A 25,603-nucleotide genomic window follows, 5' to 3' on the forward strand; every position below is an offset into this window, starting at 1 on the left:
CCTACGTATTCGGTAAGATTTGTCCCGCAAAAAATAACTGTGCAGTGTTTATGCCGTGTGAACGAGGTGAACGATTCGTCAAACAAAAAAAGTTCCAAGTTTTACAGGAAAAAGAAAAACAAGAAAAAAATTAATTCCAAAAGCAATATGTTAAATTCACAGGTCATTTTCCTTAGTACGGCGTTTTACACCTCTGGACCTTAAGTCCGGACATCACACCCGGCGGTAAATCTACACGGCAATCCACACGCTTCTACAAGATAATAAACTTCAGTTTATGAACCTTGACCTTTGAATTAAACGAAGTGCTTGTTCATCGTCACATTTCTAGTTCTATTTTTCGGAATCTGTGTTTATTTGCGTTGGTTTATTTACTTATTTATTTTCATTATTTTATCACGGTCATTTTACTTATGTTTAAATCATGAATATAATTAAAAAATTATACATAATAAACTATTACTATGCATAATTTTTATGACAGTTTATAACAAAACTACCTTAAGCTCGAACTTCATCTCTTGCAGCACTTCAGTTCCGTCGTGACCACGACTCATGCAACTGAATCGAACTACCGGCAGTTAAAACACCAAATTAATCGTGGTATGTACCCGTTATCTTACAATATAAAACTACTTTTTGTCGCGTTCAGTATGAAGAGGGTAAAACTACACAAGTGAAGCCACGTCCAAAAGCTAGTTTATGCAAGCTCTGAGTAAAAAGATTGCAGCGCTCCCTGGTGACCTTAACCGAAAATTATGTCAAGCAAACCGCTCTCAGGTAATAGCAAAAAACCACATCAAGACGACATTTGGTAAAAGAACATAAACAAACATACAGCATATAGTGTTTGCGAGTAAAAAAGTAGCAATGGACACTGGACAGCGCACTTTCACCGCTTAATTCACTTTGCAAGATTGACATTTTACACCTCAGTTCCCGACGTGTGGACGGACATCACACCCGGCGGACTCGTTAAACTTACCCGCAAAATCACTCGACCAACGTCTAAACACCACATTATCAACCCAAAAGAAGTAAACAATAAAACTCCGCTACGTGGAAAGTCACAGGTTTTCAGGAGACTCTTTCAGACTTAATTTTTTTTAGAAATGTTTTACTTTTGGATCAAAATTACAAAGCTTAAAAGATTATCTCTTGGACTAGCAAACATGCTAAAGAACGTGGTACTACATGCCTTTCAAAACTAAACAAAATTTACCTATTAGTTAAAAACAGTTTTGATTGTACAATTTGTACAACTTCAGTAAATAAAAGCTTTTTTCGTTACTTATTGTGTTTCTAAAGGAACAAATTTCAGTAACTGATATTTTTATGCCATTATAAAAATAGTCACACAATAGAAAATATGATGAAAACTCTCAAACTATAGCCTCCCTTAAAATAAAGTTCCTTCTGTGAAATGCAACGAAAGAAGTTATGGCAAAGTTTTAACTTTGATCTCGGATAACGCGGCGTCTGGAGGTTTCTATCTACGACGGATTAATAACAAATGAGCTAAGTATTGACGGAGATATAAGATTTCCCAAACTTGATATCAATTTGAAACTAGTATCTTACTAGACGCGTCTTTCTTCTACTTTAATCTAAAATTATTGAAAACTTATGAACTTGGTTGTAAAAAGGGGGAGGGGAAGATCACTAGACTACTTCATTTGTAATGAAGCTTTAGCCATACAAACATTTTCAACGAGAATAGGTCATGCCTATAATTTCGTTGGCGTGGATTTAGGTTTTTAATTTAAGAATCCCGTGGAAATCTCTCTATAGTATATCTGTTACTCTCCAGTTCATTAATTTATTCAATTTCTCTTTGATTGGTTCATTACTTCATACGACGTGATTGAAGAACAAACCAACAAACAAACTTTCTTTCTCATTTATAATAATAAGGGTAGCGATATTTTTATGAACAACTGTTGATCGTTGTGATAGGGCATAGAATGAGTGACGTCATTATAAATTAAACAAGGTAAAAGAACCAACGATTTATGGAAAGTTATACGTTCTTCGTGCAAAACAAATCACTGCTTAAGCACCTAAAAGATTTCTATAGATAGTCGTTTCCTCCATTTGAAAAGTTGATAGCAACTTCGTGAGAAAATAATAAACTTATCACAAACATCGGATTGCCTTCCGAGAGTTCCAAGTACCCGAGATAAAAGAATGAATCCAACGGTATAAAAAGTTCCGAGAACTTATAACTAGCTTAAAATATTAGTTTACAATATAAATAGTTGTAACCCAATGTTATTTGGAATATCAGATTTTATATTTCAGAGGATTTGATCGGAGTGAACTACTGTGACTTGACTGTAGATTACAAATAACAAAGTCAAAGTCAAATCATTTATTTGAATTGGGTCTTTGTACCAAAAGTTGTCTATGTACCAAATATTAGTTATATCTGTACCAAATAAATGATGCCCTTGGCTGTGTCTAGGTAAATTTGGGATTTTCATAAAATCCTTGGAATCTTTTTGGTTTTCTACTTTTTAACCCCCGACCCAAAGAGAGGGGTGTTATAAGTTTGACGTGTGTATCTGTGTACCTGTCTGTGGCACCGTAGCGCCTAAACTTATGAACCGATTTTAATTTAGTTTTTTTTTGGTTTAAAGGTTGCTTGATCGAGAGTATTCTTAGCTATAGCTCAAGAAAATCGGTTCAGCCGTTTGAAAGTTATCAGCTCTTTTCTAGTTACTGTAACGTTCACTTGTCGGAGGTATTATAAATTTTTAATTTACACTTATCGTGCTTATCGCTTGTAACTTTATGTGTCAAATATCATGTCAAAAGTACGATTTTAGTCCTTGAAGGCAAAAGCTATTGTTGCATAATATTATAAGTCTGTCATATAATTTTGTCAGTAAAAGCATACTTCGAAGGTACACATCGGAAGCTCAGTACAAATATGTATCTACCTAATAGTGCCTACTTCCACAATAAAAAATAACTGATATAAGTTTATCGTTCCATAACTCTAGGATGCAGTATGTAATAAAAGTATCACCGACACTCGAGCGCTCCAAGTAGGTATCGGAGACGAACGAATCAAACAACATGAGAGAACTTTCAGGAACTTCGTATATGTGAGACCGGACACTCATCGGTATTACTAGTTCATAACTTATGAGTGCTGCCGCCCACTGGACTACTAGTAGCGGCTACTAAACTCGACCACTAGTGGTTAAGTACTACATTACACGCACTTGTGGCTAGAATCCACTCCCAATTTTTCTCTGTATTTGACAGTATGACATGAACAATTCCAATTCCATGACAACTACACTTTAAATATTAGCAACTTCAAATTTATATGCACGTAAAGGATCATCATCAAAAGCCTTGTCCAGACATGTTAATTAAGGATTATTTCAATTGTGGAGCTCGCTGTAAATTCTGCGCATAGTCGGTAACATCAAAGTAGAACACAATAATAATTGTGAGACGAATGCCAATAATATTCATACCCGATTCCCTTCCAAATATTCCACGCGTGCACGTATGAATAGAGAGCTGATGGCAAAAATATTAAATCATTAGCTCCCCATGCAAAAAAATTAAATTAATGGCTTTTTCTGACATGGTCTACCATTGTAGACCAGTAATACTAATGAGATAAGTAATCGCAGACATACATATGGGTAGAATACATAACCTCCTTTATTCGGTTAGAAACTGACCGATTGCTCATATCTGACACTTTTTCCTAGGTAGGACGGATGGACGGATAACTACATAAATGTTTTTTTTTCTTTGTATAAATCTACTATACACGAGCAAGTATTAATTTTTTATATTTAAAAATTTAATATCATTAAAATAAGCGACATTTGATCTTGCAACCTTGTTTACTATGACCACACGCTCCAAAGTCCAAAGCTCAATAAAGTTTACCAATCTCGATGACCGAAAATGCCTCCAACTCCTTACATCACTACCAATTATTATTTGCAAAATATCACGTCCGGTTTCACGGTAACACGAAGCTGTATCGGTACCGTAAAACCTTTTTAAGCCTTCATTATTTTGTGCTCGAATATTTTACAAAACGTTTTGTTTGGATTTCCGAATGTTATTTAAATTTTCTTCTCATCGGAACATGATCAAGCGTATATTGTTCTATTCTGCGAATTGCAGTATATTTTGCGAAATAAATATATTGATGGTGGATATATTAAAAGAAGTGAAAACAAATAAAGTACAACTATTGTAGAGTATTGCATTTCTTACAGTTGTGATTACCTGATAAGTGACAACCAATTTTAATTAATCTGAAAACAGTGTCTACTTACATTATAAGAAGACAAAGTACTGCCATTACGCGTTGTGTGTGCTTAAGACTTAAGGCATCTGTCCGATTGCTGACTATTGGCAAGAAACAAAAGGAGCTAAAAGTAGAAAACCAAAAAGTTTCCAAGGATTCTATGAAAATCCCAAATTCACCTAGACACAGCCACGGGCATCATTTGTTTGGTACAGAGATAACTAATATTTGGTACAAAGACAACTTGCCTTTCGAGAATTATGCAGTATGCTTTTTGTCCCGAAATATCAAAGAGTTATCTCGGAATTCAAAAAAAACAAACAAACAAACGAAGTCAAGGGCATCATCCAGTAATGCTTATAAAATCAAGCTGTAATAAAAGAACACGTGTCCCATCAATTTCCCAGGACGTAAACAGTATGTCGCTAGGTACAGCAGTCGACTATTACGGGTACGTTTAAACCCAGCAAACGCAATAAAAAAGCACTCCGGCTAATTTCCCGTCTGCCGGACGTGCGGCCGGGTGCAGTCTGTGTAGATGACCGAACGTAGTTACACCTACTAGTAACAAGATTACCAATATTTACGTAGTTTCGACCCGGATAGAGAGCCAAGTTTTAAAAGAAACTGAAAGTTTACCGCCGTAGTTTGAGGATTCTAATTGGGAGACACTGTCACTATGCACCAAAATTGTACTAAAACGCATTGTTGAAGCAATGATATCGTAAATACAACCAATCATAATAATAATAATTATTGAGAGTGTAACAATTTGTTGGTCTAACTTAAGTAATTAGAAGAGTTCTATCGCTAAGCTGTGGATAGTGCAGTTGATTACATATTTACTATTATTGAAGATAGATTTAAGTTATAGTTTTAATACATAGTATATAATTGTTTACTGTCCCAAATAAACAAAAAAAAAATAGGAGCGTTGTTACCAGCTTGTCAGTTTGAAAGTCGCTACTTGTAGAGAGGCGTAGCATCGTAGCAGAGCGCTACGCGGCTATATTTTCTACGAAATTATCTAATAACTAGCTGTAACCGAGATTTATAATCAGAGAAACAAACTACACCAACAATTTAGGGAATATTTTAGCAACCACTAAATATAAATATGTGGTTAGTTTTAGAAAGATATACTATGATGAGGAGGTCGATAAAACACACATTTTTTCTACCTTGAAATTATTAGCCATATTACGATTTCTCTGACAGTTTTATCACATTTAGGTACTGCTGTGACTCATGGATAACCTGACGTCTAATGCGATGACTGATGTTTGCTGACTGAATTGACTGTTACGGAATCTACTATGTAATGGACCCCTTACTTCCAATGTTTATAGGGTTAAGTACCTCAAAAGGAAAAACGGAACCCTTATCACTATGTTGTCTGTCTGTTGTGTCTGTCAAGAAAACCTATAGGGTACGTCCCGTTGACCTAGAATCATGAAATTTGGCAGGAATGAAGGTAGGTAGGTCTTATAGCACAAATAAAGGAAAAATCCGAAAACCGTGAATTTGTAATTGCATCACATAAAAAAAATTGAAATATGTTTCAATATTGAAAGTATGATAACTATATTAAGTGGGGTATCATATGAAAGGGCTTTACCAGTACATTCTAAAACAGATTTTTTTAAAGGGAATGCCTGATAACCTGTATAAGTCGTATCGATTAAAAGCTTACTTCTGATAAATATGTAAAGGCAGAATATTACAAGAAATCACTAATCCCGCAAACTCTTATGTCGATATTCTCAGGATCTATTTCAGAGTAAATGGGTTTTATTGGTACTCAGAATATCAAATGGTATGCGAATGATTCGCGTATATCCAAATAGAAATATGAAACCAATAATGAACTAAAGCCAGGGATAAATCTAGCGAAAATTCACGAACGGAAAATATACGCGGAATTCCGCTCCAATGCGAAAGTGTCTTGTTGGTTTGTCCTTCATTCACTTCTCAAGCAACTGACTGACGAGATTTTTTGAATGGGTACCTATAGCTTAAGACATCACGTCTAAATCTAAATATATGATAGGAGGTGACTGACTGACTGATTTATCGACGCACACGATCGGGCTGTTTGACGTACAGATTTTTGCTAGGGGTAAAATAGGATAATTTACGCGGACGAGGTTGCAGGAATAAGCTAGTATAAGAGAAAATGTAAAACGTTAAGCCGTATTATTAGTGGATAATTTTAGCTGTAGGTATAGGATTTCAAAGCTTCGATGCATCAGCGCAACAACTCGATCATGACAAAACGCATTACCGGTGGCCCAGTAACGGCCGGCGCGTGCAATTTATTCCCGTCACCCGTGATAAATACAATCTTCTCGGATTCGGATTTCAGCTGGTGTGAGCTACCATTTATTTATAGCCTTTGTATATAGTTCCGTTACAATTTTACATCATAAGGCAATCAAAATTAATCAGCCATAATTGTTAAAAATCTACCTATATATACATATACGTCCACTGCAGGGACATAAGCATTATATTATAATTTATAAAATACTAGAGGATACCCACGACTTTGTCCGCGTGGGTTTAGGTTTTTAAAAATCCCGTGGGAACTGTTTGATTTTCCGGGATAAAATGTTGCCTATGTCAATTACAGGGACGCAAGCTACCTCGATACCAAATTTCATACAAATCGGTTAAACGGATGGGTTTTTGGGAATCCCGTGGGAACTCTTTGATTTTCCTTGATAAAAAGTAGTCTATATCCGTTCCCGGGATATAAGCTAACCCTATACCAAAGTTCGTCAGAATCGGTTAAACTGTTGGGCCGTGAAAAGGTAGCAGACAGACAGACACACTTTCGCATTTATAATATTATAAGTATGGATGGATCATACCTCAACATAAAAATTATTAAACGTTTTTTGACAACTGCACACGCGCGTACAACACGCCGAAATCAAGTCAATCAAAATTTAAAATATCTTCTTCTTTGAATATACTATTCTAGGCGAAAGAGTTCTAAAACGTGAACCGCCTTATAAAAGTGCACAGCAGAGTGACAGCAAATTGAACAGTGCCGGCTATAGCGACGCAGTGTTTGCCCGCTCATCAATCATGCCCGTGTGGATTTCATTTTAATACAACGCAGACTTGCGGTCGCATCGTCATGCCACTATCATCCATCCATTGTTTCGACACCACGACTGACCGTGTTTAGGCAGCGACATAATTATAGTGAGCTTAGCCGGTGTCCAAGGGAACATTTCCGCTCGACGAGAGTTAGCCTGCATCACTACTTAATATTATAAATGCGAAAATGTGATTGTTTTTTGGTTTGTACGTAAATCTCGTCGTAACGGAGCAACGAATCAACGTGATTTTTGCATGGTTATAGTTGAAGATCTGGAGAGATACATAGGCACTTTATCTCGGAAAATCAAAGAATTCCCACGGAATTTTCAAAAAACTAAATCCACGCGAACTAATCACAGCGTCATCTAGTTGCACGATAGTTACAAAACGTACTATGGCGTGTAGCGCAAAGTGGGAGGCAATATAGGACGAGGATGGTCACCCATGCAACCGACCAATCAAATTAAGTCTGCTGTGCAGTCAGCAGAGAAAGATAGCAAACCACATCTGCTCTGAAAAATGTTGCGAAAAATAAGACCTAAATACATTTATTATGAGCATCTAATATCTATGCCTATTTGGACACAAGCCTTTTTTTTTTCAAAACGTCACCCTAAAGAAAGCCTTTTATCGAGCCTTATTGCAAATAAAGAATGTCGGTTCTCTGCAATAAGCACCAGCACTATACATAAAATATTCCGATCGCCAATCCATCACGATATACAAACTTCTGATTTTAATGTCAAGTGCAAAATAGTGCCTATTACATGACCATCATGATAACTTCCATCTATTTCGTCGCTTATTTAAAATTATACTAACTCTAGCGTATTAAAAGACCATAGACATCTTTGATGCTCAAAATTCCTTATAAAACTGCGCAACCGAGTGACAGTCAATTGAATGAGGTGCGGCGATGTCGGCGCAGTGTTTGCCGGCTCATCAATCATATCCATATGAAATTCGTTTTAACGCGACGTCATCGACGGCGACTCGCGTCCATACTCCATAGGGCTTCTACACGTCCTCACTAGACCAAATATGGCGTCAGCGTCAGCGTTGTGCATAAAAGACACTTCGTTTGGTTATAATTGATGCCATATTTGGTTCACAAATCCACATCTTCTCCACATCAAATTCACGACGTAACGTTAAAGCTCTAATAAAATACGTAGACTTGCCAGGTCTCCACCACTTCTGGGTAAAACACGCCTTACCCTGCACGGACTACGAGGATTCCAACACAAGAATTTGTGCATTTGTTTTCCTATGGGACGCATTTTTATGCTCGTTTTCTTTACATTAGCTCTTTGGGTATTTTGAGAGCCAACTTAGTGTTGAGAAATCTATCTATTGTTCACCAGCTCCTCAGTTAATTTTGGAATATGTAAATAATAAAATAAACTAAAAGTGGATATCAAAATGTTTCCAACAAATAATATTTGGAATGTGAACGAACACTTTCCACGAAAGAATAATAAAACACATAACTTTCTTGTTAATGTTATTCGAGGATCCAAAACAATCCATAACAAAGTACCTAACGTACCCATATTCTAAATTCATAACACTCGGAAAATTCACTTCACCGAAAACTCTTGATATTAGCCTGACCCTTCGTCGTTCGAGCGGACGCGAGGTGGAAGCGCAAATTTTCGCCTATTGTATTTACGGATACGGCAAATTAAATCCCCATTTGTACAGAACACCTAAGGGGGACTGTAATCCACACCGGCCGCCTCCATTGTCGTCCGTCCTCCGCTTTGCCAGGCTTAAGAGCTTCGGGACACGAGACACGGCAGACATTTTGCAAATTAATAACCAATCACATCGATATTGTGAAATCCAACACATACACTCGATATGGACTACATACCAAGAAATATATAGAATCAAGATATTATCAGTTTATTTTAGAATTTAAACCATCGCAAATATAATTTTAAATGTAGATCGGCTCTACTAACGTTACACAACACGACTGCAGTTTCAAAACCATTCGAAGTCCTTAGTCATGATATGGTTGGTGCGACCACTTTGGCAGTATTTTGCAATCACACAGGTTTTATTTTTCGAAAGTAAAACTACAGCTAATTATGTATAAGAAGTAGAAATATAAGTGCAGGAGAAAAGTATAGCTCAATTACAAGTTTTCACAGATAAAAGTTACATAAGATAGAAAAAAGCTCGCATTAAATAATAATAAATTAATTGATCTATCCAATGTTTTTTTTTCTTCCGTTACTTTAGTTTTCTGTTGTTTCTGTTATTTTATTTTTTGTTCATTCTGTGTTTCTGTTATTTTTTCTGCTGTTTTTGTTATTGCTGTTATTTTTGAACATTTTTTAAAAATAGGGTAAAATGTGTAAAATAAATAAATGAGAGACATTTTAATTGATCTAATTAATATACTTATAATAGAACTGGAACTGGACGATTTCCGTACATTTAATATATTTTGAAAATTTTAATCGGAGAAAATATCATTATCGATATAGACCCCAAAATATTTTTTATTGGAATTTTTGTCTGTCTGTCTGTCTGTACGCGCATCACGCGAAAACTACTGATAGGATTAAAATGAAATTTGATACAGTTAGTCAAAATAAAATAAGAAAACATGAAAGTATCGCAATTCGTAGTTAACGGTGAAATGTAGTACATTTTAAAATCAATTTGATGAACATAATATATTCAGCCTAAATTACGTTTGCAGCACTATATGAGAATAATACATAGCTCAAACTAAACAAAACATATTAGTTTAATTAGTATAATAAATAACATTGCACCAATATGAAATAATGTGAAATGAATAATCTCACAACAGAGGTGGCTATCGATACCCTTGACTAAAATAGATTGCTTTATGCAACGCAATGCCCTGGACACGCGCTATTGGATCATGTCCTGCCCAACTGCGCCCGGATTACCGTTCCGTACAGATTATATTTCAACACACGTCCCGGACATGCAGAATTATGCAATACTCCGTGAATCTATACCACTGACCTGTACTAATTTACAGCTGGACCTGCGATTGCCAAACTTTTTTTGAAGCAGCGTTATAAATGTTCCATATGCGGCGCTTTATAGTAACAACATGTTCCAACGAACATCGGTGTCCTATCAATTGTGATCCAAGAAGAGCCAGTAAAAAATTCAGCATATATTATGCTTTATAATATTGCATTTTCAACTTAGGCGAAGTTGGGGCGGGTCGCTAATTAATAATGAACTTGATTTAACATAGTAAAAACTACAATTTCAGTATTCATAAACAAAAAATCAAAATACGTATCGATTTATTATTCTGCACTTTTGATTTATTCACGGACATAATTGAGGATTGATAATAATATAGAAATGAACTGTTTATTTTGAATTTTGAAATAGGTAGGTAGGTAATACATATTTTGCATATAGTGAGATTTAAAGTAGAAACACACTCAGTTTGATTGGGCATTGTTTCGAACAGGCCGGCGTTAATACTGTGCAGTGTATGCGATTCGAATCCAATTTTGCTGCGCTCTCCATTGAGTCCATATCCTATGTATTAGTATTCAGAGTACGTTTTGCGTACGTGCCGGTGGCTCATGTGACGCTATGTGCCAGAACAAAAACACGGGAGTGCCTGAAATAGGTTCCTGCATCACCTTTCTATTGTATTCTATTTGCGAAAAATTCCAAAACTCAGTTGGTTTTAGGCCGTGCCCCCATTAGGCAATCAGTGAGCGCCTTTCTGTTCGCTAACTAACTCAATGTTGAGTTACGAACGACAAACTGACAAACGTAAACTTAGCTCGAAAGAAGGTAAGGTAAACGGTTAGTATAATATATATGAGTGTACTGCGCGCATCGCTCGCTGCGAATCAACCGCTCACTGAATGTGTTATAGCAACCGAATTCCCGCAAACTGCGTACATTACGCGCTGTATGGAAACCTCATTTAAAAATTATAGTTAGACAAACTGGATGCGAACAGTTAGCCGCTCACTATTCGCCTAATGGGAACATGGCTTTACTTGTACATTTTGTTGGCAATCCCGTTATGAAAGCTACGAGTATTTTCAAATTTCATGCCAAAGAACTCGTACGAAGTAAGCGACTGAAAAATTTAATCTGAGCTAGGGTAATTGAATGTCTTCGAGTTGTCGGAACAGTGGAGAAGATAATAGAAGTCATTAAGATGCCGAACTTCGCCGGGAACGGATTGAAAGTAATCTCTTCGGTAGACATTTTTCAGAGTTCCCCGATGAGTGGCAGACGGTGACATGCGATACCATCTTGGGGATTGAAATTTAAGAAGCGAGCTCCTTTCAAAAGTATATTTATTATTTACATTAACATTTTTATTTCGTTTGATCAAAACCTAATTAAACCTGAGTCAGGAGCGTAAAAGCTGAACTCGTAGTCTACTTGATAATCCTATGGAATGACCATTCGATTTAAACTTAGGCTTGGACCCCACTGCCAATAGTCTTGAGTTTTGCGTCCCTCAGTCAAATTCACTAATAGGTTGGTACATCATTGTTTGACTATCCAACCGTTTACTACTTATGTGTGTAGAGAGATCTATGCCATTGCATAGACTATAGTCAAGCAGTAATTTGAACGTAGACTTCTGGAAGTATGATCGTTTTACGGTTAAGACCCGGCTCTCTATATCATAAATTAGTTTAAGTTCAAGAGCAAAACACAGAAAGCTAAGAGACATACCGCTGTCATTTTTCTAAGAAGCGGCTAACTGCAAAATGTAGTTTGTGAGCCAAAAACATGGGAATTTAGAAAATCGATGTTCCTTAAAAAGTTTTCTTAACTAAAAACTAACTAAAATCCGTGAGCCTAACGTAGCATTCTTCTTTAGAAACACACCTGTCTTTGAAAATTACTGGCGATAACTCAAAAACAACTTTTTGCAGTTAGCCGCTTTTTTAAAAAAGGACGCCAGTATACCTAGAGATCCAGCAAATGTATTCAAAAACAAATGCGGGTGTATTCAAAGTATGCAAGATGCCCTATGTCACTTCCAAGGACGGTATTCATCAGAATATATTCAATGCGGGAGCGTCGACAGTCCGTCGTCGCACACACGCTCAACTTTAAGATTGGAATTTCAGAACCTCGTAACAATAATTGAGTCTGACAGACTGCAATTTTGTACAACAGATTGGCGGAGGAACTTAATTTTATCAAAACCAAATTTAAGTGCAACGGAAGTTCTATACATCGAAAACTGAGTCAGTTTTGCACAGATCCGATTCGAATGCCCTCAAGGAATCTCTATTAGTCGTAGCTAGTTCTGTGAATTATTAAGAACTTTTTTTATAGAATAAATTCAGATATTAGGTAGCTAAGTTATTTTTAAGTGACTCGTAACTATTCTGTGAATTAAGAACTTTTTTGAATAGAATAAGCTATCTTTGGACGTGTGGTGTGACAAGAATGGATAAGATAAGGTATAGGTAGGTATATACTCGTGCCTAAGCGTAAGTAAGTAGCGCCAGTGGTAGAAAAGATGAGGATTAAGTAGAAGAAAATCATGTCAACAGAAGAATGTTAAATATACATTTAGAAGGAAAAAAGAGGAGAGGAAGACCAAAGAAAAGGTGTATGGATTGCGTGAAAGAAGAAGAAGTGTAAAAGGAGTGGGAATGGCGTTAACGAATGACAGGAGTGGAAGGCAAAAACCATGTTATGCCGATCCACATAGCTTGGTATAAAGGACAAGACGAAGAAGATTAGGTAACTTATATTTGAGTTGATATAAGAGCATGGAACATAATAATTATTATATTGGAAAGTTGACAGAAACCCCACAAAAATATGTAGACAACTGGTGTACACAATATGCCGAGTTGGGGGTATATTAAAAAGTTGTGAGAAACCCTGTGCAACGTCTAGGGATGATATTCATCAAACGACATCCGATGCGGGCTCGAAACCCGAATATATACGTCTAACTTCGAGATTAAAATTTCTGTTGCTCCTAACAATTGAGTACAATGAATTGCTAATGTTATTTAGTTAACCTGGATTGTAATATATTCATGAAGTTATCGACGGCCCACTACTGAACACAGACCTACAGAATGAGGATTTAGTAAGACCATGGTTTGCAACGCTAAATGTGGATTGGCAGATTTCCCACATCTATGAGAACATTATGGAGAACTCTCAGGCAGGTTTCCGCACGATGTTTTCCTTCACCGATAAAGCAAGTGATATTTAATCGTTATAAGCTATTACATTACAATTATAATATATACGTACTATACGTATCTAACGTCTACTCAGCTATTAGCTGGATTTTTATAAGATTTTTTTAAAATGAAATGAAATTGTCTTTGAAAAACAAATGTTACTTTGTTTATTTCATCATTATCTTGTTTACTGTCGAATACTACCATCAACTAATTAAGTGTGATTGTTTTGTTTTATTTCAAACCCCTTCGTTAAAAACAAGGTTTTAATTTTTAAAAGGTAGGTACCTACTGAGTTGTTTTTCTCTGCTAATTAGAAAATATTTATAAACTCAATAGTCTCTTCACTCCGTTAATGGGCTTAATGGATTAATTTAAAAAGGGTTGCTTCTAATTTTATAAATAGAAAAGCAATATAAAAAAAAAATTGACGTCAAGAAATGCGTTGATCACTAATTAGTCCGAAAATATATATTTTAATCCAAATTGTTAAACTGGATAGAGAACCAATTTTTTTTTATTCAGATACAAGTTAGCCCTTGACTGCAATAGCACGTGGTGTTAAGTAATGATAATGATGCAGTCTAAGATGGAAGCGGGGCAGGGGCTAAGCTGGTCTTCCAACGCTACGCTTTTATCCATTCGGCATTCTAAGTCGACATTCTAAGAAGTCTATCGGTTTTTTTATGTATTCTGCACATTAACCCTTCAGAAATCAGAATCCTCAGAATGGAACGGTTTAGGCCACAATCCACCACACTGGCCAAGTGCAAATCGCCATTGGGAACAATATGAAGAACTCACAGGCATGCCGGTTTCCTCGCGATGTTTTCCTTCATCGTTATGTAAAAACTTGAAACTCTGTATAACTCCTAAAAGGTATGTGCCCAGCCTCCCGCCTGAATAGGAGGCCGGGCACATACCTTTAACGGACGTCTTAATCACTAGACTATCACCACTTCCGTATGGCCCCTTATCAGGCGCCACCAATTATCTATATCCATACTAATATTATAAATGCCAAAGTGCCTGTCTGTCTGTCTGGTAGCTTTTCACAGCCCAAAAGTTGTACCGATTTTGATGAAATTTGGTACAAAGTTAGCTTACATCCTTGGCTATTTTTTATCCTGGAAAATCAATGAGTTCCCACGGGATTTTTAAAGGCGCATCCATTAAACCGATTTATATGAAATTTGGTGCAGAGGTAGCTTGCATCCCCGAAACTGACATAGACAACTTTCATCCTGGAAAATCAAAGAGTTCCCACGGGATTTTCAAAAAACCCTACACCCACGCGGATGATGTCGCGGGCATGATCTAGTTTCATACTAAATGTTGTATCAAATGTGGCGTATTGTGTATAAGGATAATTTCTCGTGTGGCGTCTTCATTGAAACGTTAGTAGGTCGGTCGATTCAACAAGTAAGTCGGGAGCGGCGCCTGTTGCGCGGCGGTGGGGCGGGGCGCCTGTTGCGCCTCGCAGACGCCACCGCCGCCCACTTGACTGGCTTGGGCTCATGTCTAAAGCCTTGGGCAGATACAACGAGCGACGACAGCAACGCGCGAAGACAGTAGCATACAAAGAACGTCACATTGCATGCCAGTATGATACGTATTTTTAGGGACAAAAAAGGGAACCTTTTTAGGATCTGGATTAGGATCCATTGTCTGTCTTTTAGTCTGTCAAGATCCGTCAAGGGAACCAATACCTATAGGGTACTTCCCGTTGACCTAAAATCATGAAAGGCACGTAGCAATGTCTTATAGCACAAATAAATTGAAAAAAATCAACAATAAACTAATGTTATTTCTTGTACGGAATTCGAGCGTGAGCCTGACTCGCACTTGATAGATTTTTTTTTATTTAATGCGCTCGACGACAATAATGCTTAGTAGAACGCAAGTATAAGTTGAAACGCGCTTTGCCTAGATGTCTATTCACTCTTGCCTTGAAGGCATTTAATTATACGTGGCAGGAAACACGGACGCCGGCATTCCACACCTTAGCGTTAAGCAAAAACGTTTCTGCAAGCAGATTGGATATCGACCACATATCATTCACGGGTTCTCGCTACTCTGTGGTGTGTGTGGTGGTGTACTATGGTGTGAAGTTCAGGATTGTGAAGTTCCTGAGCGCACTCTCCAAAGTATAAACGATAACCGATAAGCAGGCTTAATTGGTTGGTGCTGTAAGGTGAGCGATTTCGCCAGTAGAGTAATTGATCGCCAATTATTCTGCTTATCAATATTATTATTATACTAGCTGATGCCCGCGACTTCATCCGCGTGGATTAAGGTTTTTCGAAATCCCTTGGGATTATTATATATTTGATTTTCCGGGATAAAAAGTAGCCTATGTTATTATGGATATTGTCTATATTCATTCCAAATTTCAGCCAAATCCGTCCAGTAGTTTTTGCGTGAAGGAGTAACAAACATACACATACATACACACAAACTTTCGCCTTTATAATATTAGTGTGATTACGTCACTGTACAAAACACATCACACTGCGTAGCATGATATAAAAAGGCGTGCGAGGGCAGCAATGCCACTCCTACACACGCTCTCCAGTGCGAATGCCTACAACAGCTCTTTTATTATGATTTCTAGGAGCCACGTTACCAACATTTCCGTGACGCGTCATGCTTATCAAAGCCTTAATACTTTTGACCCATTTTAACCACGTTTCCACACTGGTAAAGCAAGCAAGCAATTTTGTGGCGAAATGGTTCAAAAGTGGAGGGGAATGACCTGCAAGTACAAATTTTTTACAAGTCTTAATGTACGAGTTCGTATGCAGAAAGCTAAAGAAACATCACATAATGTGTCATCTATACTAATACATGACTAATATTATAAAGTTCATAAGTTTGTTTGTAGAAATAATCTCTGGAACTACTGAACCGATTTTGAAAACTCTTTCACCAGTAGAAAACTACATTATTCCTCAGTGACATAGGTTATATTTTATTTCCGAAAAAATAGAGATCCCTACGACAATCGTAATAAGCAACCCGTGCGAAGCAAGCCGGGGCGGGTTGCTAGTTATTAAATAAAAGTATGAAATAAACACAAAACTAAACTACTTATTGAAGGAAGTCCTGAGTTATATTCCACACAGTATAGTAGTTTTCTGTTTTAATACCCTGATGCCAGACAAAGTTTTATAAAAGATAGATGCAACCCAAGTAGCTAGTATTAGATAAGTACCTACTCTGAGCTATTACCAGTGACACAAGGAAACGCTTCATTTTCTATTCCGTGTTCGGGGTGACGTTATACGGCAGCCTAAACACAATAGTCAGTGCAGTTCAAAGTGCAAACGTGTGAGAATTTCTGAGAACATCAAACGTTTCCCAACCGCCATCGATAGGGTTGCCAACCACAGAAACCTGTTAAACTGTAGCGTTAGTAACTGATGGTCAGAGAGTAAGTTGTGCTGTGTTTGTAAGCCAGAAAGCGCACAAAGTCTTGCAATAGTATTGAACAGTGGTAGGATAGGATATATCCATAAATCCGTATGCATCCGGATTACGATAGACTCTCGTAGCTACTCCTAAAACAAGCTTTCACCCACCACCGCAAGCTTTCACCCTCACCCTGCCGTTTGCATGTCGCGTTTACAGAAAAGCGGCGAGAAACCCGTACTCAGTAATGCGCCGGCGATGAATTGATCATGATGACGACAAATTATCATGAATAATGATGATCTTATTTTATTTCCAATATGATGATAACATAAGAGCAAATTAAACTAATAAAAAGTTTTTAAAATGTCGACAACCTTATCCAAGGCTCACTTTCCGTGCTAAATATGCGTCTTCATTTACCCTGCCGTTTGCATGTCGCGCTTTGCAGAAAACGGTGAGAGAACTCGACGAGTAATAGTAATTTGTTGACTTTGTTATTAACGGTTTGTGCTTCCAGGAGCATTTAATTGCAGAGGAAAATTGTTTTTAAACTAGTATTTTTAGTTGTGACAAATACATACTTGCAATCCATTAATATTATAAATGCGAAAGTGTATCTGCCTGTCTGTCTGGTTACTAGTAGCTTTTCACAGCCCATCTGTTTAACCGTTTTTGATGGGTATGAAGTTAGCTTGCTAATTTCAGCTAATTCAAATCAAAATCAATGTTGATGAGAAGGGAAATAACGTTGATTAGAATAGGGTCTTGGGCTGTAGTAGTATAATAATGATGTGAAATTTTATATAGCGGTAGTTTTCGGAAAAGTATTAAACAAAATATGTTTTCATATAATATGGATTTCATATATTCGAAATATCGATGTCTATATGGTTGCAAACGTTACTTTACGCCCAGTCTGTACTCTTACACCGTAGTTCATAGCCAAGATAGGGGCTTCTTCAGAGAACGATTCAGAAGACATGTGTCACATAACCTTAAGTTGATTTCAATAATATATTACATCTAAGTGTGAACAGTGACATTTAAAAGTAGGGTGAGCGATATTTATATATTATATTATATTTCCGTAGTTTGAAAGCAACTTTAATGCATTGCATAAAGGTTGAATATGTGGTCTGAATCGTTCTTTAAAGAAGCCACTATCTTGACTATGAACCCAGTGTTAGGCTGAAATCTATAGAGTGCCCTTTGACTTTGCTCAAACTTAAGATACTTTTAAAACGAGACAACGTTATACCATTGGTTTACATAAATCTGTTTCGTTTTAACTGAAACTTAAGTCTAAGCAAAGTTAAAGTGCGCTCAATAGATTTCAACCTTAGTGCCTACGTAGAGAAATATTTCAGTATTCAAAATGACAAATATGCACTCACCAACTAGCGCCAAAATAACCGTGAGCAGTGGCGCCGCCGGGAACGACACGGTCACGTTGAACTCGAGCATCTGCAGCAGATCCACTGCAACAAAGCACATACGGAACGTGAAAAATAAACAAAAGGACATTTCTCTGTTCAAATGTAAAAATATGTTACAATTGTGTAACACACACTAGAAGCGCTGAATTTGAGTTCAGCTTATACAGTGGTATTTTTACACAATATTAAAATACAAAGATGATATAACAATTACAAAATAGGTACAAAATGATAGGTATTATAAAAATTTTGATAGACAAAGCTATACAGATCAATTTAGATATACATCCGGCTTTCAAAGAGTGAAGACAAATTCGTACGCGTGTGTGTGTGAAACGTATGCGTGTACCGGTACAGACTTTATAATACTCGTAGATTCTGATGCGTTCAGTTTATAGATCTCGCTGTACGTATACGTATACCGGTAGAGGCTTATAGATTTTGGCGCGTTCAGTTTACAGAACTCGTTGTACTGATATATCAAAGCAGAATTGTTGGGTCTGGATCTCTTAGAAGACGTTTTCATCTCCAGAAAACTTTCTGAGCAGCTAAGTACCTAAATAAGAAAAAGGAATAGGGTGTCTGACTGATCAATCAACGCACAGCTCAAACTGATGGACAAATCGAGCTGAAATAGGATTTTTGGAAATTTAACCCCTAAGAGGGTAAAATAGGGGTTTATTTGTTTGATTAAACTAGTCGAAAATAAGTGCGCAATAAGAGCACTAATTTTTCACGGACTCTGTTTGACGACCGATAACATATCTTGGGCATTACTGATCTAAGAATGCAAGCCATTCGTCCAACCCACAGACCCCAGCGCGCGCGAAACAGTAATACGATCAAACGCAGTCTCTCTATGAATTTTTCATACGGCACAAGGAGTAATGGTGTCGCCCGAGACGTCGGATCATTCTTTACGAGCCGACAACGGAAACCTTTAAAAATATACGAGTTTACCCGCTGTACTCCGAGCGGACGATCGTTAGCAGTAACTCACACCTACTAACAACCAAGTTTCAAATCAGTTTAGATTTTAGAGTTTGCTAACCAAAATATATTAGAAAGATAATTTTACGTGTCCACAAAACAATAATTATCACAATAGGGATAGTTTCAACTAGTCGATTCAGCAACTTTTTATCAAACGTCAAAATGGTCGCTTAACAAGAGCAGAGGTCTTGTATACCGTGGGTGTCCTGCAAGCGGTGCACGTAACGCATTTTTTAACCCCCGACCCAAAAAGAGGAGTGTTATAAGTTTGACGTGTGTATCTGTGTATCTGTGTGTCTGTGTATCTGTGTATCTGTCTGTGGCATCGTAGCGCCTAAACGAATGAACCGATTTTAATTTACTTTTTTTTGTTTGAAAAGTGGCTTGATCGAGAGTGTTCTTAGCTATAATCCAAAAAAATTGGTTCAGCCGTTTAAAAGTTATCAGCTATTTTCTAGTTTTCTTGTAGAAAAGAAGGTTAGATAACCCTTAGGTTCATAATATTCAAGTGTCAATTGACAAATGTCAAGCTGTCAAGATGGACGTTGCCTAGATATACATAATTATTTATTTGAAAATGATTTGTCGGGGGTGTTGAAAATTTTTAATTGTTAATACTGAAAATGTGACGTGTGCGTGTAACATTCAGCCGCATAGTGCACGTCGAAGATAGGCAGGCCTTCAACAAAGCTGACATGCCCCCTCCGCTCACGCCTTTTATAACCTTTCAGATGCTACTAACGTCATCCGATTTTTCAGTACTGAAAACTGAGCGGCTCTTACACCTTGTGGATCTTATATAACCAACCGTGTGCAATCTCAAAAAAATATTATAAGTAGATGTATTATTCATTAATTACTTTGTATCAACCATACCATACTAATGTACGGAAAACTCGAACGAGTTTATGTTTATACAAAAATTATATCGACTTAGTGAACAAAGTTTTTGTAAATAAATAAAATAAGTACCTATACCTTTGGTAAATAATATAAAGTGAGCTAAATATGACAAACGTGGTAAAAATCTGAACAAAGAAAAGCTTAAATATGAAATCTCTTCCAACAATGCTAAGAGCGTGGGAAAAAGTACATTTGTAGGTTCAGCGTCGCAGTTATATCTACGCATTAAATATTATGTCATATAAATAGGTGGAAAAATTCAGGCGTACTGAATTTTCAATGGTATACACTGACTGACTGACTGACATACTAATATAGAATGCAGCTTAAGCCGTTGGGTCTACAAAGTTAAGATTTTACATGTAGAGGTTTCTTTAGAATGATTTCGAAAGAATTTTCAATAATTTCGAGCCGTTAGGAGTGTTTTAATTATTTTTTGATTTGTATCAAAGAAACTGTAACAATAAGAAGAAGGAAGAAAAAAATGGAAAGGAAAGCACTTAATTCTTTATGAGAACTCTACCACTAACGCTTAGCAGAGGGAGAGGTTGTAAAGTTTTATAAGATATTCAGAGGTAGGTATTCAGTTTTATAAAAGCCCCAAAGGAGTCACGAAACATCGACTAGTGGCACGTTAACGCGATCAAACGGTATCTTTATGAATTTTTCATGCGCCACAGAAGTAATGGTGCCAGCTGAGACTTCGGATCATTCCTTACGAGTAGACAACGCAAACCTTTGAAACTCTAGTTTTCTACGGAAGCGGCAGAGTGAACTAGAGTGAGGAAACTCTCGGCTATAGGTGACATGAAATCAAAGCAAAATAGAAGACTTTACTTTTATCCCGGAAAAACAACGTGTTCCACCAGGATTTAAAGAAATCGAAGTCACGGGCAAAATCGAATAATGCCATGTTATAAGTGGATGTATACCAGCGTTGAGGAAAAAAAGACAAACATCCACTATTTAGCGCAGTCCAAAAATCTAATCAAACACCTCATTTCAACCAAAAGAAGGTATAAAGACAAGTTCCAACACAATTACAAAAATCCTAAAGCCGTACCCAAAAAAAGAGGTATCAGTGCATTAACGTCCTTTACTCAACCCCGATACAGTATCAACAGCGTAACAGGATTGAAAAGCTGCATAGGGCACTTTTCACGGAAGCCCGTCTTTTTGTAGCCTATCCGTAACCCGCACAGGTATGGACATAATATAAACACGCTAGATAAGGTGTGCCATACAAAAGGCAGTTATTTTTGGTGCCGATTCGGAGCGCCCTACCGAGCGTACCAGGAAACAAAATTGACACTGTCTTCGTGTGGACATTGGCAGATGTGTTTATACCCGGCTGATTCTGTGTAGCTTTAGTTTTAAGACTGCGTAATTAATTATTATCACCATTACATAGATAATAAACTGGTTATCAAGAAGTGTACAATAATAGGCTATTACAAATAAGTAGCTCTCAAATGTTACTCACTGCTGCTATCAGCGTCAATATGGTGATAGTCAAGTTGCTCCGACAACAGATGGGCAATAGCAATTCCAGCGTACGTGTATTAGTAAAGGTCAATGGTATCCCGTAATAAGATAAAGGTTTTATCGTCTTTTCGTTAGCATAGTTCGCGTATCGCTCCCGGTCGGTCCACAGTACGTGGATGTTTGTTTGTGTTGGGATAATCCCGGTACATTGTCCGCTTCGGACGTAAGCACTCCTTAGGCCACTGCACCTTTTGATGTCAAATAATATTTGAAACAGGTTCCATATGACGTGGCTCAAAATACGTTTAGGATGGTTTCAGACTAGCGTTTGTTCTGCGCGTAATACGATCGTTTCGTGCTTACACGCGCACTATATTTCTCGCTTCAATAAAACGAACGGGCGCGCGACGAGCTTTTATACGCGCAAAAAAACGCTAATCTGAAACCGCTCTTAAAACTCACTGTACATATTATTAGGTAATAAGTAATAGTAGGTATGTCCTTAATAACATGTTCTTCATGCAATGCAAGTAAAGTGACGACAAACCGGGTTCTAGCTACGGATTTATCAAAAACTTCGGATTTCTATGTTAGCATATTCACATTTTTGATAGTCACAATACCCGCCAACACGCGAGTTCATTTTATTTCTCTACCACCACCAGCTTTTTTGTTTAATTAACTTCAACTTAGTTTATACTGCACAAGGATTTAATACATTCACAGAGCTTCGACTTATTTCTCAATACGGTATTGATATGTTTTATTTTCCTTGCATCCCACATGCTTAACTTTAAAGTTCGTGGGAGCTACTGTGACGATTCACCTTAATATCTCGCGGCACACAAACTTTTATACAACTACGCTACGAAGCTTTTTACTTGATTAAGTATATGAACTTTGTTTGTGGAAGCGGTGCTTGGAGTTTTATTGTTCAAGTATTTAACAATATTAAATGTTTTGTTCTGAGCTTTAAAATACCAAGCAAATGTGCATAACAATCTTCGCCAGTGATCGCGCCCGCTTCTGCGAGGTGTAGGGAAAGTCTAAAGGCGCATTTTTATAGACCACTAGCGACCCGCCCCGGCTTCGCACGGGTGGACATTTATTTTTTCTATTTTCCGGGATAAAATATCGCCTATACGGATTCGGAAGAATCCCTCTAAGTAATGGTAAAAGAAATTTTGAAATCGGTCCAGTAGTTTTTGAGCCTATTCAATACAAACATACAAAAATACAAAGGTTTCCTCTTTATAATATTAGTATAGACTAGCTTTGACTAGCCCGCGACTTCATCCGCGTGGACTGAACAAATTATAACCCCCTATTTTACCCGCTTAGAGGTTGATTTTCAAAAATATTTTCTTAGCGGATGTCTAGGTATGTCATATTATTTAATAGCTATCTGCATGCCAAATATCAGCCCAATCCGTCTAGTAGTTTAAGCCATAGGTACATTGAGACATCAGTCAGTCCGTCAGCCTGCAGTCAGTCAATCATTCAGCTATTCGTTTTATATATTTAGATCACTCAGTGCTTGCATCCCGGGGACGAACATAGACTACCTTTTGTCCCGGAAAACCAAAGAGTTCCCCTAGGATTTAAAAATACCTTAATCCATGAGGACGAAATCGTGGGCATCATCAAGTAGATACTCGTATTACGTTTTTAAAATAAAAACATTCTTATGTTTACCTATTTCTAAATAAATCAAACATAATTCTATCAGGTACATTCTTTATCAAACAGGATCACCCGTTGCAGATAAGCTAATATTTTCAGTGGAAATTGTAAATTGCATCGTCATCCCTCATCATTCATCATGCAAAATTAATTTCACCGGTGCTCCCGCTCCCCGTATCCAATGCGTACTTTTTGCTTTTTTTGGAAACTCGCAAGATTTTCACAGATGTGCGAAGCCGTATCGCTAGTAGTAGATTGTCGTCGAGTTCAAAATATGTATTTAAGTGTGAAACTTGCTTAATTTCAGCGTAAACGTCGACAATCAAGCCCATTTCAAACTACGGAAATATATATTAAAAAATAACACCCCCGACAAGTGAAAGTTACAGTAACTAGAAAAGAGCTGATAACTTTCAAACGGCTGAACCGATTTTCTTGGATTATAGCTAAGAACACTGTCGATCAAGCCACCTTTCAAAAAAAAAATCTAAATTAAAATCGGTTCATTAGTTTAGGAGCTACGATGCCACAGACAGATACACAGATACACACGTCAAACTTATAACACCCCTCTTTTTGGGTCGGGGTTGGTGAGATACACTCATTACTCCTACAAGATATATTGTGCAGTTCTGTATTATAAAATAGTGTCTACTTAAACCACATTTCTAACAGAGGTTTTTAATTAATTTTATAAATAACAACTTTCTCTACTATGAGAGTGTTTTATTTCCCTGTGTATTTACTTAGCATAAACATTTGTGAGTATAGCAGTTTTTATATACAAAAGCGCTCCAGAGACTGCAAATAAGCGTCGGAAACCGCACGATTATTAAACTTAATGTTAACAGATATAAAGCCTGTGTATACAGTATGTTTTATTTATCTAGAAGCATATGGGCAATGTTGCACTTCTCTATTATTATGAAATTGTACAAATTTATTTGTCTGTTTGTGGACGATTCACGGAACAACATATTTTTGAAATTGGTGCACTAAAAACCTAAAATATGTATATTCAGCACAAAATGATTTCTCACGTGGCATTTTAACTCTGTGGGTCAACCGTTATGTCAAAATATGTCATCATGATCTCAAATCTGTAGACCCTGCAGTTCTTTTCAAGTAAGCCAAGTTATCGACTTTTTTTAATTTTTGAGACCACATATTTTATTTACTACAAAAATATAACATAATGCCTAAATGAACGTTAAAGTATACATTATAAGTACGCCATTTGGCACAATAACATTATATTTCCAACTTAAATAATATTAAGCTAATCGACTCGATCTTCGCTCATCAACGTGTTTTCAGAATAGACAACGAAAATATTTTATTGAGTCTGCCACATCATTATTATCTGCTTATTTTCGCAGCCAATACCTCCGGTACTCTGCGTAGATTACGCCCCACTTGGAAGCGAAATAATTGATCAAATTACATCGCAAATCGCCTTAGAGGAGCAAAAAATTCCCAAATTAGATACTTACTTAAAACATTTTGAAGCTTTCGCTTTCAATAAGCATCTATTTTTCGATACTCTCCGCTATGAAAATTATGTATTTCGACGATAAAATTAGTTATTATGGCTTATTTTGCTTGATTCGATGAATTTAATTTAAAATGTTTACAAATTAGGCATGTAAATCATGCCTAATTGAAACATTTGCAATATCGCTGCGCCGTATCCTGCGCAAACGGACGGAAATTGTCTGGGCAAATTGTCAATACGTTAGGGCGTTAGTTTAGGAGCTACGATGCCACAGACAGATACACAGATACACACGTCAAACTTATAACACCCCTCTTTTTGGGTCGGGGGTTAAAAAGTGGCTGTAAGTACCTACTGTTTACTGATTTTCCAGTTAACTTCACACAATCGAGGCACGGCCATTATAGCCATCAACGGAAATGAGGATGCATGTGGACAGGAGGTAAAGGAGCAAGCTGCAGAAGCAATTTACTAGAAACCGACCAGCCGTATAAGAGGCCATGTGATGTGAGCCGTTGGAAAAGTAGTATCTACTTATTGAAAACTAGATAATGCTCGCGACTTTGTTGCGTAGTATTAAGTTTTTAAGCGT

General features: G+C 37.1%; 1 protein-coding gene across 2 annotated transcripts in view; it reads right to left on the reverse strand.

The window, feature by feature from the left end:
- The window catches only part of LOC123875372 (membralin), a 145,022-nt gene that overhangs the window by 98,838 nt on the left and 20,581 nt on the right, over positions 1–25,603 (reverse strand). For both annotated transcript variants that reach the window (XM_045921154.1, XM_045921155.1), the window contains exon 8: positions 18,411–18,494. In XM_045921154.1, the coding sequence (XP_045777110.1) occupies positions 18,411–18,494 (84 nt within the window). The remainder of the gene's footprint in view (positions 1–18,410; positions 18,495–25,603) is intronic.

This window comes from Maniola jurtina, chromosome 20 (genome assembly GCF_905333055.1).
Source record: "Maniola jurtina chromosome 20, ilManJurt1.1, whole genome shotgun sequence".
In the NCBI taxonomy this organism is placed as follows: Eukaryota; Metazoa; Arthropoda; class Insecta; order Lepidoptera; family Nymphalidae; genus Maniola; species Maniola jurtina.